The 19,068-nt window shown below is 35.4% G+C and overlaps 1 protein-coding gene across 1 annotated transcript; it reads left to right on the plus strand.

Annotated features, from left to right (window-relative positions):
* Positions 1 to 2,461: 2,461 nt before the first annotated feature.
* On the plus strand, positions 2,462 to 6,420 carry LOC115697732 (rop guanine nucleotide exchange factor 7). The gene is made up of 7 exons (XM_030624846.2): positions 2,462 to 3,482; positions 3,599 to 3,715; positions 3,842 to 3,996; positions 4,626 to 4,700; positions 4,793 to 5,083; positions 5,182 to 5,538; positions 5,621 to 6,420. Exons 1-7 carry the CDS (start codon positions 2,870 to 2,872, stop codon positions 6,128 to 6,130), a joined length of 2,118 nt encoding a protein of 705 aa, XP_030480706.1. The 5' UTR covers positions 2,462 to 2,869; the 3' UTR covers positions 6,131 to 6,420.
* The last annotated feature ends 12,648 nt before the right edge of the window (positions 6,421 to 19,068 follow it).

The raw sequence follows: 19,068 nt of genomic DNA on the forward strand, positions 1-19,068 counted from the left end.
AAAGACATTAATTCTCATGGATCTCCCTCTACCATTTTTTCAAATGGTTAGTCAACATCACAATCAAATTGCTATAGCCGTTGAGAAGAACCTTTCTTTTTTTCTCATTTTTTGTTTCAGTTAGTATAACAACCGGGGACCATAGATATTATATATATGAAAATTATGGAATATTGTAATAGAGATTTGGATTGGAATACATATAAAGCCTTACAAGGTAAGTTAGAAAAAGTGGTAGAGGTTAGAAACTAGTCTATCTATGGTACTATTGTACCACTACTAGTAGTAGTTATTTATGATTCAATTTTTAATAATGAGAACCACAACTACAGCTACAACTACAACTCATCCCCACCTTTTTAATATTTTGGGATATAAGCAAAGCTCTCTCTAAAACTACTAGCTAGCTCAAGTTTATTTTAAGGGACCAACCGTTGTTGCTACAACAATTTAAGTTTGTACATAATAAATTCGTTCAAAAAGGGTTTTTTTTTTTTTTTTTTTTCAATTAATGTGTGTATTGGGTTTTGATTGAAAAGTAGACTTTATACAAACAAAACTTACAATGGGAGCATCATAATATATATTATTCTTATAGAAAGAGATAGAGATAAAGAAATGGCCAATGTGGCATTTGAATTGAACTTGTCTGAAGAAACCAACAAATATGCTTATTTGATTGGGGAAATTGAACACGAAGGCACCAAACTCTCTTGGCATTTCTACAATTTTCTTGTCATCTTTAATCATATGCACATTACCCCACATCTCTCTCTCTCTCTCTATATATATATATACATATAAATATATATGGACATACATATGTATGTATACACATCTATCTACATATCTATCTCTATCTTTTGGGGATGGGTTTGTAGTTAGGATCTCATTTATACCTCAAAAGTGATATATGTATATCTAAGCTTTCAAAGTGGGTTAAAGATCCATGGGACACATTCCAATATAGTTAACATTATCATGTGATTATAGCAACTTAAAATTGTACTCAATTACATATGGGTGGTGAAGCTCTTGGCATCATTGATTGTTAAAGCATTATTTGTTAAGTGTCATAAAAATAATTGATTGATGTAGCTTCCAAAATGGTCTAAAGAGTTTTCAAATAAAATAAAAAATGGCCTATAGTATACACCCTAGTATAACTTATGAACACTACTGAGCCGTATGCATAATAATACAGCAATGAGCAATCTTTAAATTCTCTTTACTTCTTTAGATCTACAAAATTAGTAAATTAACCTACATATGAGATGATTAAATGCATACTTGGATTTACCAAAATACCCTTGTCCCTTGGATTCTTCTCAAGACAAAAATATCACTTTCTCTTCATCTTAGCATTATCAATCTCTGGCTTCTGAGAACCAACCAATATGCCTAGTATGCCTTTTCCATTCTTCTGCATTGTTTCTTTGCTTATCATCATCCGGGTGATATTAGATCTGGGACCTATCTCTCAAATAAGAATAATACCTAGTACAAAATAATGTTTTTTCCAATGGTAATTTGTGAATTTACACACATATCCTCATGAGCATACATTGTTATTAACTTGTGTGGCAGTAAAACGTTCTTCCCTCTTTCTCTTTTTTCGGGTAGTGATCAATTCTCTTAATGGAGTTGACTCGAGATGAAAATTAATAATTATACGAGTCACTACAAAAGCACTATAATTTTCTTTTTTTGTGGGATATTTGTTCTCTAATATTGTTCGGTCTTATAACTTTTTGACCCTTAACGTGGTAAAATGGGCTTTCACCCACAACATGTATGGTTGGTTCAATGTTGATGCTATTCTTACAATTTTTTTTTGTAATAACCATCAGGTTTAAAACTTTTAATTTTTAATATATCGTCTTTTGTTAAAAAAAAAAAATTGTTTTAACCTTATGATTTTTTCCCTCAACTTACACTTAGACCCCATTATTTAGCATCTCTGACATTTTGTACCTTCTTCTACTCTTCTGTGGGTTAAAAGAATCTTCTTTGTTTCACTTTACATTACCAACAAAAATGACTAAAAACATCATTAGTGTAAGAGACAATGTGGAGCGCAAGTGATAAAGGTGTTTCTTCTCAAACTCAAATAATCAAACTTCACTTAAGACTTAGGTGTGTTATTCACTCATGTAAAAGCTCTCTTAACTATTAACTATGTTTAATGTTAATAGTATTCCAAATTTTAAAAAATATGCTTATCTCAATGGTTTCATTCCTAATAAAAATGCCTTAACTTTTTGGAAAAACAATCATCACAATTTCATCATATATTTTTTATCTTTCTAAAAAATACTATAATATGCACATTATCAACCATATCTAGTCGAGTTTCAACCATGGGATGTGTTGGTAATTTCCCATGAAGGGTAAATTTGTAAAGTTGCACAAACCCTATTTGTGTTGGCTTTGACTATTAAACTAAAGAAAATATGTAAATGACTAATGAAATTAAAAAGAAAAAAAATGGGTAAGAGACATCATTGAGGGATCCGTCGTTTACACGACTCCCATGAACTTTGTTTAATATATTTTTCAAACCAAAGTTCGATTTATAAATATGTACTTATCATTTTAGGACCATAGTTTAACCAAAGCTAAAGCAATAAATAAGAAAAATAATAATAACAAATAATAAATATATAAATAAAAGAGTGAGCTTTAAATCAATGAAAATGGAAATGTTGGTACTAGACTAGTAGTAAGAGAAGGAAGCTCCTCTTCATGTGTTTAAGCAAGCTTTGGCCATCATTACAACTATTCACATTAATAAGGAACGCTCCTCTACCGCATTCTCTGAGTATTTCTCTGTGAAAAACCCTTCAGTTTCAAACATGGTTGAATCCATATGGAAAGAGCTTTCACCCGCCAGGAGGGAAGAATAGAGAAAACCCATCTGGGAAATCCAAGGTCGAAGCTCAGAAGCTGTGTTAGTCCAATCCCATTTGCTGTTTTGGGGTTTTGGGTCTCGAGGAATATTCGCAACTTGTACTGTAAAGTTCGGTTTTTGGATAATGGTGGCACTGGTTGTGGCTGTTGTTCGAGCAGGTTTCGGTTTAATGGTACGGTGGTGAACAACTCTGTTTTCTTGGCTTCGCCTGGTTTTTTTCAAGGGAGAGCTGGTATGGAGAGTTTGGATGTGAAGAAAGAAAGGGTTGAAGATAAAGAATGTCAAGTGTTTGATAAAAATGTTGGTGGAATGGAGACATTTGGGGATTTAATAATTTCGGAAAAGGGTCGTGAGAGCAGTTCAAGTTCTGATTTTCTGACTTCTGAGACGACAGGGCATGAAGAACATAGTCATAGTAGCTCTGAAGAGTCATCTTCTCCGGCCACATTGGGTTGGTCTGCTGAGAAATCTGAGGCACCAGATTGCACAAGTCACAGTAGTGGTAAGGAAACCAAAGAGAAAGCTTGTTTGGATGATAGAAAACTTGAGAAACAAGGATCATCAGTGTCAGGTATGGCATAGCTTGTGTTTGCTTCTTCTTCTTTTTCACGATTTCTATATTTTAGAAACACGTTTATGTAAGGATTACAATGTTTAATTTGATCTGATTAACTTATGTACATGTAGAGATTGAAATGATGAAGGAAAGGTTCTCAAAATTGCTGCTTGGAGAGGATATGTCGGGTTGTGGAAATGGGGTTTCTACGGCATTGGCTATATCCAATGCCATTACTAATCTTTGTGGTAATGTGGTCTATATAATGAACTTTGGTTCTTTAAAAGCTTAGCTTTTTAGGACTAATTTGTTCTTAACTAAAGTTTATTAGTTTGTATGATAATCTTATGCTGTTCCCTTTTTCCTTCGTGTAGCTACCCTATTTGGGCAACTTTGGAGGTTAGAACCTCTACAGTCCGAGAAGAAAATGATGTGGCGAAGAGAGATGGAATGGCTTCTTTGTGTGAGTGATCACATTGTGGAGTTGATACCTTCTTGGCAGACATTTCCAGATGGAAGCAAACTTGAGGTATAATCAGAATTCATCTTCAATTTTTGTAGCTAAATATATCAATCTGTCATGCTTTCAGATAGCCCTTCATCAAGATATACTGTTTTCTTATGTGTTAATTACACTCCAAAATGTTGCTAGTCCATGTTTCTTGGTTTATTCTTTCAAATGCTCGAATGCCATGAACTTCAGATCTCTCTTTAGAGGCTAACACAAAGCTTAAGACTTAAAAATTTGTTTAAATTTGGCAACTATGACATAGAGTAGTAACTTTATCAAGGATTCTTTTTTTATATAATTGAAATAACTGATCCAGTATGTTCATACAATAATGAATTGTATGTGCTTAGAAATGTCAATTCCCTCCAAATTTAGATGTGACATTCTTTTAATCATAGGTTTCTGTTATCAGAAACTGGAGACAACACAATTCCTGAAAACCCCTAAGAAGACAAAAGGAAACTAACAAACTCAGCATAGGGTAGTTAAGGTAGCTATAAATTATAAGGGCCTTCTTATAAGTATTAGTCAGACAGTATTCTTTTTTTTTTAAGGAACCCCTATTACTTCTAAGTGATTTTAATTCAATTGAGCTGACTTATACCTTCAGCTTCTTTAAATGTTAATTATTTTATTCTGTTCTTCAGATCATGACTTGCAGACCGCGCTCAGATCTGTACGTTAATCTTCCAGCACTTCGTAAATTGGATAACATGCTTCTTGTAAGAGACCCTTACTTTTGTTAAATTGTAAATAAAATGAATCCATTTCTACAAGGCCACTTTACTTATAAAATGTTAGCTGATTGTTTCAGGAAATATTGGACGGTTTTGAGAACACAGAGTTCTGGTATGTTGATCAAGGGATTTTGACCCAAGATGACGATGGATCATCTTCTCTCCGAAGATCACTTCAGCGTCAAGAAGAGAAGTGGTGGTTGCCTGTACCCCGAGTTCCTACCGGTGGCCTCCATGAAGATACAAGAAAACAATTGCAACATAAGCGTGACTGCACAAATCAAATATTAAAAGCTGCCATGGCTATCAACAGTATTACTTTAGCTGATATGGGAATCCCTGAATCGTATCTAGAATCTCTTCCAAAGGTATGAATCGTTTGTATTGTTTAAATTTACCATTAAAGCCTTCCAGATTTTGTGTTCCATGAGATGTGATGAAAGTGTTTTTTTCATTTTGTCTTCAGAATGGAAAAGCCTGTTTGGGAGATCTTATATACCGGTACATATCATCGGAACAATTTTATCCTGAATGTCTACTTGATTGCATTGACTTATCTTCCGAACATCAAGCGATAGAGATTGCCAATCGAGCAGAAGCCTCAATATATGTGTGGCGCAGAAAAGTAAACTCCAAACCCGCCAGTAACACGTCCAGATCCAGCTCAAGATCATCATGGGAAATGGTCAAAGATCTGATGGTTGATGCTGAGAAAAGGGAACTACTTGCAGATAGAGCCGAAAGTCTCCTGCTCTGCTTGAAACAAAGGTTCCCCGGTCTTCCTCAAACAGCATTAGATATGAGCAAAATTCAGTACAATAAGGTTTGTACTTTTGTGAACTCAGATGGTTTCTTCTAGATGTCTTCTAATCTAATACAAATGATAAAATTCAATTCTATTTCAGGATGTTGGGAAATCCATTTTGGAGAGTTATTCAAGAGTTTTAGAGAGCCTTGCATTTAACATAGTAGCACGTATAGATGATTTACTCTATGTGGATGACTTAACCAAGCATTCTGATCAGTTCTCATCGATCTCAAAAGTCGGTTTGCTATCTCAAAATGGTGTTACAACCCCATACTCTGTTCCTGTTCCAAGCACTCCATACAAAACAGCTTTTGCCACTCCAAGTTTCTCTCCTGCACACCTAGTTAGCCCAGCAAGAGGTGATAGATCACCATTCATCACCAGTGGCAAGCTTGCCCAGCGTGGAATAGGCGTGAAAAAGGTCTTGACAGATTATCTCAGCATTGAGACGAAAGGAAACAGTTATGGAAGTCCAAATGAAAAAGCAAAGTCATTATCAAACACAGTACATGAAGTTTCTGCATCTCAAATAGGTGCAGAGTCTCTTGACTGTAGAAATACACCGATCCCATCAATAAGGGATCGGTTTCAGAAGGATGATATCTGAGAAAGAAGTGAACTCTAGAAGCTAGCTCTTTTATGTGATCAACCAATAGGCATAGTACGTACTATATTAGGTATATTAGCCTTTTCCCTTTTTACATTGTTGTTCAAGCAGATGTTTGTAAGAGAGGAGCTGATGCCTCATCTTCATGAACATTCTCACTTTTCTAGTACTGTTTTTGCTCCCTACTGACTCAGATCAACATGTGTTTGTAAAGAGAAAAAAAAAATGAAAGAAGGAAATACAAGAATGTTGGCTATGTTCATAAATAGATGAATGCTCTCATTTTCATATTTCATGTATTTGATGTGCTCAAATGACCTCCTTCCGTTGTGTTTTCTCCTTCAAATTCCCCTTAAAACTTTGTTCTTTACTTGTAAAGTTGTAATAAATATTTAAGGATAATGAGACACTCGATTAACCAATTTTTCTCAATATGAGATTCGGTGCAATTTTTTTTTTCTTTTACAGTTTATGTCATACAAATGAAAATTTAATAAATGAAAGCTATGACTCCACATAGTTCTTTTGCTATCAAAATTAACTCATAATTTAGTTAATTTTATATATATATATATATATATATATACATATATTCATTAATCACTATTCATGTTGTTACACTTTATTATATAAAAAATAAAGCATACGATCGATATGCAAAGCAGAATAATAAAAACATATCAAGCGTATATGATGGCGACGAAAGATATCGTAATACCTTCAGCCATTGATCTTTAAGTTTTAATTCTTGTGTTGCTTCGGATTGGGTAATCGGACTTTCAAACTCTCTCTACTCTTTTTAGATGGAATTTACTATTTGTACAGAATGAGTGAGGAGCTCGGAAACCAAGACACTTCATCAGTATCTGTGGCACATTAATTTTCAAAATATTTTGACAATTAATTCAAAAAATCAAATCGAAAAATGAATGATTCGGTAAATCAAAATCTGACCATATATAGAATATTCATACTTATCATATATTGACTTGTGATCAAATACAGTCAACGAGATAATGCAAACTCAATTTGAGTGATTTCGTACTACTATTAGAAATATTCTAATATTCTCCCACTTAAACTCAACGTAACATATGAATAATAGCAATAGGTCCTCATTATATGATGAGTATTGTCTTCTATGTATTACGATATATTCATTATATAACAATGTACTTTCTGTAGCATTGTATTTAAGTGAATAAATCCTAAACTTTATATTTATTCTAGTCCTCTAAAATTTTTTCAAATAAAAATTAAGATGTGCATAAATATGAGAAAATATCAAAATAAGAATTTCATTAACAATAACTTTATTTGTACAAATTACATAAGGGAATCAAGTCTCATGTTTTCTACATGATCCTTGAATTTATTAGGTGGCAAGTCTTTTGTCATAGGATCGACAATCATCAATTCAGTGCTAATGTGTTGAATGACCACTTTATTTTTCTTAACACGTTCTCTAATAGCTAAGTACTTAATGTCAATGTGCTTGCTTCGACTTCCAAATTTTTTTTAGTTCTTAGCCAAGAAAACAATAGTTAAATTGTCATAGAACATTCTTAATGGCCTTGATACGGAATCAACAACTCTAAGGCCTAAAATGAAATGATTTAGCCACACACCATGAGATGTAGCCTCAAAACATGAAATGAACTCAGCCACCATAGTAGAATTAGTGGTCGATGTTTATTTGTTACTCCTCCATTGTTGGAATATATTTTACCAGGACTTAGATTTATTAACAAGTACGCTTTTAACATCCTAAATATGAATTTCTAAAACGATGAAAATTAAACTCATAAAAGGTATGAGAAACCTTACATTAGTTGCAGCGAAATTGAATGACTCCTTTCACTCAGATCTCTAACCCTTGTTCATTTATGTCACAGAGTATAATCAAGATCTGAGCCCGAAACTCTTCAATTGTTTGGATTCTTCACAGTCTTACACACTATGATTGAGGACTAACTTGCTATGGGTGGGCATGCACTCAATCACTAAAGCTTGAATTTTAATGGTGAAGAAGATATATAGAAGAGAGAAAAGAAGAAGAAGAAGTCTCAAATTCTTTAGTCGTATGACAAGAAGAAAACTAGGTCAAGAGTCATTAGTTAGATTATAAGACCATTCTTTTCTTTTTATACTAATTCACTTAGGGTTAGGATTGAATTATTTGGAATAAAATAATGGCAAAAAATAGACTTAGTGGCCAACCCCTATGTGGGTCCATTACTAGTTAGATTTTTGCCATTTTTCTCAACCATTTATCTATTTTTCACAAATACCATATTTTACAATTTCAATCCTATAAATGCCAAAACTATTTATTTAATAATTAAATTAATTATCAAATAAAATTATCATTTATATTATTTATTAATTAGACTCCACAAAGTTTCACAATTAATAAATAAACCCTAAAATCCTATTTCTTCACAATCAAGCTATTTCTTGGTAAAAATTCATAAACTAGACATAGTCTAATTTTATAATTATAATTGATTAATTAAAATCAATTAACTGAGTGTTACAAGCAGTTTGTCTCAACTAATATGGGGACCATGGACCTATATAACCAAGCTTCCAATAAGTAAATCTAGAGTTTACTAAGTAAATTCTCTAACTTATTAATTCCTTCTTGCACCACTATAGATTTAGAATTGCACTCTCAATTATATAGAACGATCTATATGTTCCACGATATAAATATGCTATCAGTTATCCATTTGTTATAGTTCTAATAATCAATGATCCTCTATAGATGATTTACATTGAGTAGGGACAAAATTACCGTTACACCCTTCAATGTATTTTATCCTTAAAATACTTATCTTCCTATAGATGATATTTCAGTGAACTAATATAATCACTAAAATGAGCGCTTTATCATTTATCTCTATTAAGCCAAGCTCAAAGAAAATCATTGTTTCACTTCTATGTCCGGATAAAAGCTATAGATTCTGTATCTATGATTAGCGCTCCCACTCAGATGAACTATCATGTCCTTAATTTATATGTCATGAGAAGATCCATTGGTCGACTTGTAATATCCCAGAAAATAAATAATATTTAAATAGACATATTTTATTAAATATGTAATTACTTTGGAAACGAAGTAGGATTATGATCTTACTTAGGTAAATTGTTGAGAAATTATTTAATGAAGTACGTTATTTTTGGGCCCGACAATCGTGGAAATTTAGCGATGTGGTTAGTAATGTCACGACATTAATGAAAGAATTATTTTGAGAATATTCCGAATTAAGTTAGAATTTTATGAGAATGTCGGATTAGGGAATTAGTGAAATTACCAAAATGCCCCTTGGTTTTTTTTTTTTTAAAAAAAATAAATTAAATTAATGAAAAGGGGTAGATTAGTAAATTTAAGGTGTTTTGACTTTTCTTTTTATTTTAGTTGCCTATTATTTTTTTTAAACAAAAAATATAAAAAAGAAAGAAAACCCTATTTAAACAGTTTCCTTCCAAGGCAAGAAAACCATTTCAAAAACAACATTAAGCTTCTCTTCTTCTTCTCCTTCTACCGAACCCTAGGAGCAGCTGGGAACCAAGTGAAACTCATCCTATTTCATCCACTCTTGAGCTAATCTAAGCCCTAGAAGCTAGCTAAGTGAAGGTATGATTTTCTACTCTTCTCTTGATTGGTTTTTCTTGAGTTTAGTTTAGGTTTGGTGAAGGTTTTCAATGAATTCTGAGCTGGGGTATAAACTGAGGGTAAGGTAGGTTCTTAGGGTTGAATTGGAACTTGTTTGAATGAAAATTGAGTGAAGTTAAGGGCTGTTTAATTGAATTGGTGTTGAAAGTGATGTTTAGTGCAAATTTTCATGTGAGATGGTGATTTTGAGTTAAATGGTGAATTGTGATTAAATGATGTGTTGAATATGTTGTACTTGGTATATTGAACTGTTCTAGAAATGCAATTTAGGTCTGTAATGGTTTTGGTTCGAGTTGGGGAAGAAAACCTAGAATTTTTCTGGTCTGACAGCAACCGGTCTACCGGTTGGTTCTGGTGTACCAGAACCGGTCGACCGGTTACAGTAGGGGAAAAATTTCTCGGGTTTTCTCCGAACCCTGTTTTGGCTCGGGGTTGAACCTAGTACCTGCCTTTGAATGTTTTTGAGTTATTTGAGTTATTTTAAAGTTGGTTAAGGCTAAGTCTAATCGGTTTTAAATTAGGGTTTTAATCCGGAAAACATCAAGTTAAGGTGTTCATTTGAGTTTTAATTATCGTGACATAGGACCGGGATCGCCTAGCTTGTTTTCTACTCAGGTAGGCCTGTACTCTTGATTTCTGAACCAAGGTAAGAAAAGTGGTAAGCACCATATGTGGTTAAAGATTAATGGTTGAATAAAGTTGGCCTTGATTATTATCAAGATTTTTGATTAAATATTTATTGAGCCTAGGTAATGACCTAGGGTTGGAAACGGTTATTACCGTTACGAGTAATTACTCTTGAAACTGCGGTTATGTTTCTTACTTATCGTTTGCTTTATCGGGCAACGATAGTGACATATTCAGCTTGTGAGTAACGACTGGTAAAGGGGTACTTTATAAAGTACCAAGATTATGTAATGTGAATGTGTAATGTGTAAAGGAATATTTTATGATGTTGTGTAATGAATAAACATGATGACATGGGATTTAGTCGATAATCATTCTCTTTCAGTTATTGTTTTGATCACTTTCTTGCTGAGTCTCTGTGACTCACGGGTGCTTTATGGTGCAGGTAAAGGGAAGGCTAAAGTTGAGCAACCATGAGTTCGTGGTCGCAGGACCAATGTACATACCAGCCACAATGGCACTGCCCAGTAAACATGATGCTCTATTTTGATTGTATTTTGGAAATATAAAGTTTATGTTGTAAAATACTTTGAAACCAGTTTGTGAATATTTTGAAAACAGGGGGACCCCGTAGTCTATATCACTTATCTTTTGTTAAATAGTTTTAAAAGTTGAATTTTAATTATCGAAATTTAATTACCCAAACTTTTTAGTATAATTACATATTATATATAAATATCAATATTTTATTAAATTGCACACATGTGGCGTCCCTGTTGGATAGGGCGTTACAACATGGTATCAGAGCGCCAAGGTTTTTAGATCTTAAAGACTAGTTTGATATGTACATTGGCTGCATGGACCTGATCGACTCATGGTTTAGTAAGCTTTAAGTTAAAAGATAGTTTGTTAATTTTCTGAATAATTGATTATTTGAATTATGTTGATATTGGAATGGTGTGGGCAAAATTATAATATATGGAAATACTTATCAGTATTGCTATTACTTGGAATGTGATCGCAGGTGTATAGTTATGCACCCGAGGCGGACTGGTAGGGGTACCCGTGAGCTAGCTGGGCTCGGGGCTGCCGGTGAGGGTGAGAACCCTCTACCACCACCTAACTGGGAAGAGTTATATGCTGCAATGCAAGAGACTATTCGACAGTAGGGTGAGCAAATTAGAGAATTGAGAGAGCAGCGAGCTCAGCCTGCTCTAAACCCTAATCCTGATGCACTCAAGGCGGAGCAATGGATGAGTATGATAACATCCATTTTTGATTTTATGCGAGTTGAAGATAATGACCGTGTCAGGTGTGCTACTTATATGTTGCGAGATGATGTTCGTATTTGGTGGGAGATTGTATCTCAGGGTCATGATCTGAATAACATGACCTGGGAAGCCTTCCGGGCCTTATTTTATGAGAAGTATTATAATGAGTCTATTCGGGCAGCAAAGGCAGAAGAGTTTATACGGTTAACTCAGGGTAGTATGACTGTGACAGAGTATGCCACTAAGTTTGATCGACTGGCAAAGTTTACCTCAGATGAGGTGGCTACTAAAGCTGCTAGGAAAGCAAAGTTCATTCGAGGGCTGGATGAACACATCGCTCGGGACGTGATTGTTGCTTCTAAACAACCGGGGGTTGCCTGAACTTATGCTCAGATAGTTGAACTGGCCTTAGTTTTTGAGGGTGCAGAAGTTCAGATACGAAAGAAAAATATTGTCAGAAGAGATTCATGGAAGCAAACAGCAGGTGCTGGTTCGGATAGGGGTACTGATCCCGGTGACCGCAAGAAAACACCTGGTGAATCATTAGCGGCAGGCCCAAACAAAAGATTCCAGGGTAACCAAGGTTTCCGTCGTGGTGGAAACGAAAACTGGCGAACTTTTCCTGAATGTCCGAGGTGTAAAAGGCATCACCTGGGCGAGTGTCAGGCCAGGGCCTGTTTCCACTGTGGAATAGTGGGTCACATAAAGAGAAATTGTCCATAATTGCTACGACTAGAGCAAAAGAAGGATGATACACCCGCTCCTGCCCGAGTGTTTGCCCTGACTCAAGCTGAGGCTGATGTTGGTCCTTCTACTGTGACAGGTCAACTTTCTGTTGCTGGTACTTTATTGACTGTTCTAATTGATTCTGGTGCGACGCATTCTTATATTTCAAGTAGAATAATTGAGAAGTTGAATAGACCTAGTGATGTGCTTTCTAGAGGTTTTGGAACCTTGCTGCCTACTGGGGAGTTGGTTATCTCCAGCAGGTGGGTTCGATCCCTTCCAGTATTTGTGGAAGGAAGAGAGTTATCAGTTGATCTGATAGAATTGAATCTGGAGGATTTTGATGTTATCTTGGGAATGGATTGGCTTGCTAAATACAATGCCATCATTGATTGCAAGAGAAAAATGGTAACTTTTCAGCCTGAGGGCGAGGACCCCTTTGTATTTGTGGGTAAGATGCAGGGATCTTGGATTCCCTTAATTTCAGCGCTTAAAGCTAGAGATTTGTTGTGTGAAGGGTGCATTGGTTTTTTAGCAAATGTTGTGGATATCAATAGGGAACCACTAGCGGGACCAGAGCATGTCCAGTGGTTCGAGAATTTCTGGATGTGTTTCCTGAAGAGTTACCGGGGTTGCCACCAAAGCGTGAAATTGATTTTGAGATTGATCTAATACCAGGAGCTGAACCTGTATCGAAAGGTCCTTACAGGATGACACCTGCGGAGCTGAAAGAGTTAAAAGTTCAATTACAGGGGATGATGGATTTAAAATTTACTAGACCTAGTACTTCACCTTGGGGTGCACCAGTTCTTTTTTTTTTTTTTTGTGAAAAAGAAAGATGGAACTTTACGAATGTGTATAGATTATCGGGAGTTAAACAAGTTGACAGTGAAGAACAAGTACCCTTTGCCAAGAATAGATGATTTATTTGATCAGCTGCAGGGAAATACTGTCTTTTCCAAGATTGATCTTCGGTCTGGTTATCACCAACTGAGGATTCGAGAGGAGGATATTCCCAAGACAGCTTTTCGGACCCGGTATGGTCATTATGAATTCTTGGTAATGTCCTTCGGATTAACAAATGCCCCGGCAACATTTATGGACCTGATGAATCGAGTGTTCAAAGACTGTTGGGATGATTTTGTTATGGTCTTTATTGATGACATTCTAATTTATTCAGACTCAGAAGAGACTCACGAAAGACATCTTTGAATGGTATTACAACGTCTCAGGGAGAATAAGTTGTATGCCAAGTTTAAGAAATGTGAATTTTGGTTACCTCAGGTGAGTTTCTTGGGGCATGTGGTGAGTAAAGATGGTATTTTAGTGAACCCAGTAAAGATTGAAGCAGTACGTGACTGGCCTCGACCTAAGTCAGCAACCGAAGTTAGAAGTTTCCTGGGGTTAGCAGGGTATTATCGAAGATTTGTTAAGGGCTTTGCAAAGATTTCTACGCCCTTAACTGAATTGACTCGGAAGAATTGTAAATTTGTTTGGACTGACAAGTGTGAAGGTAGTTTCCAGGAATTGAAGCAAAGGTTGATTACCGCTCCTGTGCTAACCTTACCAAAGAATGATGAAAAGTTTGTGATTTATTGTGATGCATCCAAACAAGGGTTAGGTTGTGTTCTTATGCAGTCAGGGAAAGTGATTGCTTATGCATCCAGACAATTGAAGGAGTATGAACAGTGGTATCCTACCCATGATATTGAATTGGCAGCAGTTGTCTTTGCACTAAAAGTTTGGCGTCACTATCTGTACGGTGAGAAATGTGAAATTTATACAGATCACAAAAGCCTCAAGTACTTTTTCACTCAAAAGGATTTAAATATGAGGCAACGACGATGGTTAGAACTGGTCAAAGACTATGACTGTGAGATTCTCTACCACCCTGGTAAAGCAAATGTGGTAGCGGATGCTCTAAGTCGAAAAGGACCAGGGCAAGTTTGTGAACTAAAGGAAATCTCAGCAAAGTTGGCTGAGGATATGACGAGAGCGGGAATTGAATTTGTAATTGGAAAACTTGCTAATATCACCATATAGTCTGATCTATTGGAAAGGATTAGAGTAGCTCAACAAGGCGATCTTGAGCTACGGGGGCATAAGGAGAAGTTAGAGGCCGGATTGGCAAAAGATTTTTCATGTTTATCTGATGGGTTGTTGCGATACAAGGACAGAATCTGTGTACCGGTTGACAAAGAAATTAGACAGGAGATTCTTGATGAATCATATACTACACCGTACTCCTTACACCCGGGAACAACCAAGATGTATCATGATGTGAAAGCTTTATATTGGTGGCCGGGTATGAAGAGGGATATTGTTGAATATGTGTCAAGATGTTTAACCTGTCAACAAATTAAAGCAGAACATCAAAGGCCGGAAGGTTTGCTTCAACCTTTAAAGATTCCCGAATGGAAATGGGAAGACATCACCATGGATTTTGTAGTGGGATTGCCCAGAATAGTAGGGTATTATGATTCTATTTGAGTGATAGTGGATCGATATACGAAGTCTGCTCACTTTCTCCCGGTGAGGACAACATATACAATAGATCAATATGCTGATTTGTATATCAAGGAGATAGTTCGACTTCACGGTGCCCCAAAGTCGATAGTTTCAGATCGAGATCCAAAATTTACATCCAAATTCTGGGAAAGTTTACAGCAAGCAATGGGTACTAAGTTGAAATTCAGTACAACTTTTCATCCTCAAACCGATGGTCAATCTGAAAGGACTATCCAGATACTTGAGGATATGTTGAGGGCATGTGTAATGGACTTTGAAGGTTCTTGGAACAAGTACCTACCTCTGATTGAGTTTTCTTATAACAATAGCTATTAGAGTACCATTGGCATGGCTCCGTATGAGATGCTTTATGGAAGGAAATGTCGATCACCTATTCACTGGGATGAGGCTAGTGAACGTAGGTATCTTGGACCTGAAGCTGTCCAAAGAACGAGTGAGGATATTGAAAAGATTCGAGCTCGTATGCTTGCTTCCCAAAGTAGACAGAAAAGCTACGCAGATCCAAAGCGTAGAGATGTTGAATTCCAAGTTGGGGATTTTGTTTTCCTTCGGGTATCCCCAATGAAAGGAATGCGAAGGTTCGGGAAGAAAGGAAAGTTGAGTCCCAGATTTATTGGTCCATTTGAGATTCTTGAGGAAGTAGGTCAGGTAGCTTATCGGTTGGCTCTACCTCCTGCTTTATCTGGGGTTCATAACGTGTTTCATATCTCGATGCTTCGGAAATATGTATCTGATACAACTCGTATCTTAAGTTATGAAGACATTGAGCTTCAAACCGACCTGTCATATGAAGAACAACCAGTACAGATCTTAGACAGGAAAGAAAAGGTGCTGCGGAATAAGACTATTCCCCTAGTTAAAGTGCTGTGGCGGAACAACAAAGTTGAAGAAGCGACTTGGGAGTTAGAGTCGCAGATGCAGGAGTTGTATCCCGAGCTTTTCTGGTAAATTTCGAGGACAAAATTCCTATAGGTGGGGGATAGTTGTAATATCCCAGAAAATAAATAATATTTAAATAGAAATATTTTATTAAATATGTAATTACTTTGAAAACGAAGTAGGATTATAATCTTACTTAGGTAAATTGTTGAGAAATTATATAATGAAGTACATTATTTTCGGGCCCAACAATTGTGGAAATTTAGCGATGTGATTAGTAATGTCACGACATTAATGAAAGAATTATTTTGACAATATCCCGGATTAAGTAAGAATTTTATTAGAATGTCGGATTGGGGAATTAGTGAAATTACCAAAATGCCCCTAGGGTTTTTTTTTAAAAAAAATTAAATTAAATTAAGGAAAAGGGGCAGATTAGTAAATTTAAGGTGTTTTGACTTTTCTTTTTATTTTAGTTGCCTATTATTTTTTTTAAACAAAAAAAAAAAAAAGAAAGAAAACCCTATTTAAAGAGTTTCCTTCCAAGGCAAGAAAACCCTTTCAAAAACCACATCAAGCTTCTCTTCTTCTTTTCCTTCTGTCGAACCCTAGGAGCAGCTGAGAACCAAGTGAAACTCATCCTATTTCATCCACTCTTGAGCTAATCTAAGCCCTAGAAGCTAGCTAAGTGAAGGTATGATTTTCTACTCTTCTCTTGATTGGTTTTTCTTGAGTTTAGTTTAGGTTTGGTGAAGGTTTTCAATGAATTCTGAGCTGGGGTATAAACTGAGGGTAAGGTAGGTTCTTAGGGTTGAATTGGAACTTGTTTGAATGAAAATTGAGTGAAGTTAAGGGCTGTTTAATTGAATTGGTGTTGAAAGTGATGTTTAGTGCAAATTTTCATGTGAGATGGTGATTTTGAGTTAAATGGTGAATTGTGATTAAATGATCTGTTGAATATGTTATACTTGGTATATTGAACTGTTCTAGAATTGCAATTTAGGTCTGTAATGGTTTTGGTTCGAGTTGGGGAAGAAAACCTAGAATTTTTCTGGTTTGACAGCAACCGGTCGACCGGTTACAGTAGGGGAAAAATTTCTCGAGTTTTCTCCGAACCCTATTTTGGCTTGGGGTTGAACCTAGTACCTGCCTTTGAATGTTTTTGAGTTATTTGAGTTATTTTAAAGTTGGTTAAGGCTAAGTCTAATCGGTTTTAAATTAGGGTTTTAATCCGGAAACATCAAGTTAAGGTGTTCATTTGAGTTTTAATTGTCGTGACATAGGACCGGGATCGCCTAGCTTGTTTTCCACTCAGGTCGTCCCGTACCCTTGATTTCTGAACCAAGGTAAGAAAAGTGGTAAGCACCATATGTGGTTAAAGATTAATGGTTGAATGGAGTTGGCCTTGATTATTATCAAGATTTTTGATTAAATATTTATTGAGCCTAGGTTATGACCTAGGGTTGGAAACGGTTATTACCGTTACGAGTAATTACTCTTGAAACCGCAGTTAGGTTTCTTATTTATCGTTTGCTTTATCGGGCAACGGTAGTGACATATTCAGCTCGTGGGTAACGAGTGGTAAAGGGGTTCTTTATAAAGTACCAAGATTATGTAATGTGAATGTGTAATGTGTAAAGGAATATTTTATGATGTTGTGTAATGAATAAACATGATGACATGGGATTTAGTCGATAATCATTCTCTTTCAGTTATTGTTTTGATCACTTTCTTGCTGAGTCTCTGTGACTCACGGGTGCTTTATGGTGCAGGTAAAGGGAAGGCTTAAGTTGAGCAACCATGAGTTCGTGGTCGCAGCAGCAATGTACAAACCAGTCGCAGTGGCACTGCCCAGTAAACAGGATGCTCTATTTTTATTGTATTTTGGAAATATAAAGTTTATGTTGTAAAATACTTTGAAACCAGTTTGTGAATATTTTGAAAACAGGGGGACCCCGTAGTCTATATCACTTATCTTTTGTTAAATAGTTTTAAAAGTTGAATTTTAATTATCAAAATTTAATTACCCACACTTTTTAGTATAATTACATATTATATAAATATCGGTATTTTATTAAATTGCACACGCGTGGCGTCCCTCTTGGATAGGGCGTTACACGACTTTAATGGACAGATTGAAAAACACAAATAATAAAATTGAACTAGAACCTAACCATCTCAGGATTGAGATCATTTGATCTAAGATCAACTAGGTGATATTGAATTGAATAGATATTACGGTAAGTTTATTATATCTAATCCAAGTTCAATATCGGTTTCTTCCAAAGCATACTCCATACATCCAACCCAAGCTTACTTTAACCAATGCCCTAGAAAGGATATATCACTTATCCAAGATGCAAGTAAACTACATTGTAGATTATCCTATCAGTTAAACCCTGTGTACTGATAAATCATAAGAATACATTTAATCACACAATCTTGATTACTTTACATTGTGTTGACAACACAATAGACAAGAATATAAGTGTGATAAGAATTTGGATGAATTTATAAATCAAATAAATAAATAAATGATCACATGAACCAAATAACATATTAAATAAGTAATAAAATTAAATATGTTTCTTTATTGGTAATTGAATAGAAAAGATTACATTGAAATAGAGTTTAATTTAGGGAACAAAGCCCAACATCCATGACAGAACTCCACCAACAAACATAAGCACGTAACCAAATATTGATTTATGTGAATCAGTATAACCAATGAAATCTAAATCTGAGTATCCAACTACTTCTAAATTTTCAGTTCGTTTGAATATAGGTTTGTAATCCTTAGTACCATGAAGGTACCTCATACCTTTTTTCAGCTTTCCAGTGGTCTATCCCCATTTTACTCTGAAATCTTCCTAACACTTCGAAAGAATAAGCAATGTCGGGCCTTTTGCACACTTGAGCATACATTAAGCTTCCAACATCAGAAGCATAAGGAATGTTCTTCATTTCTTCTCTTTCAAAATTATTCTTTGAGCACTGGCTCAAATTCAATTTATCACCCTTAACAATGGGAGCAATGCTCTGTGAATAATCTTTCATCTAAAACCTTTATAAGACTTTATTGAAGTAGGCTTCTTGAGATAAACTAAAGATACCTCAATATCTATCACTATGAGTCTTAATGTCTATGACATAGGATGCTTCACCCATGTCTTTCATCTCAAAGTTCTTTGAAAGAAATTATTTCACTGCACGCAGTAACCCCTTGT

This window comes from Cannabis sativa, chromosome 7 (genome assembly GCF_029168945.1).
Source record: "Cannabis sativa cultivar Pink pepper isolate KNU-18-1 chromosome 7, ASM2916894v1, whole genome shotgun sequence".
In the NCBI taxonomy this organism is placed as follows: domain Eukaryota; kingdom Viridiplantae; phylum Streptophyta; class Magnoliopsida; order Rosales; family Cannabaceae; genus Cannabis; species Cannabis sativa.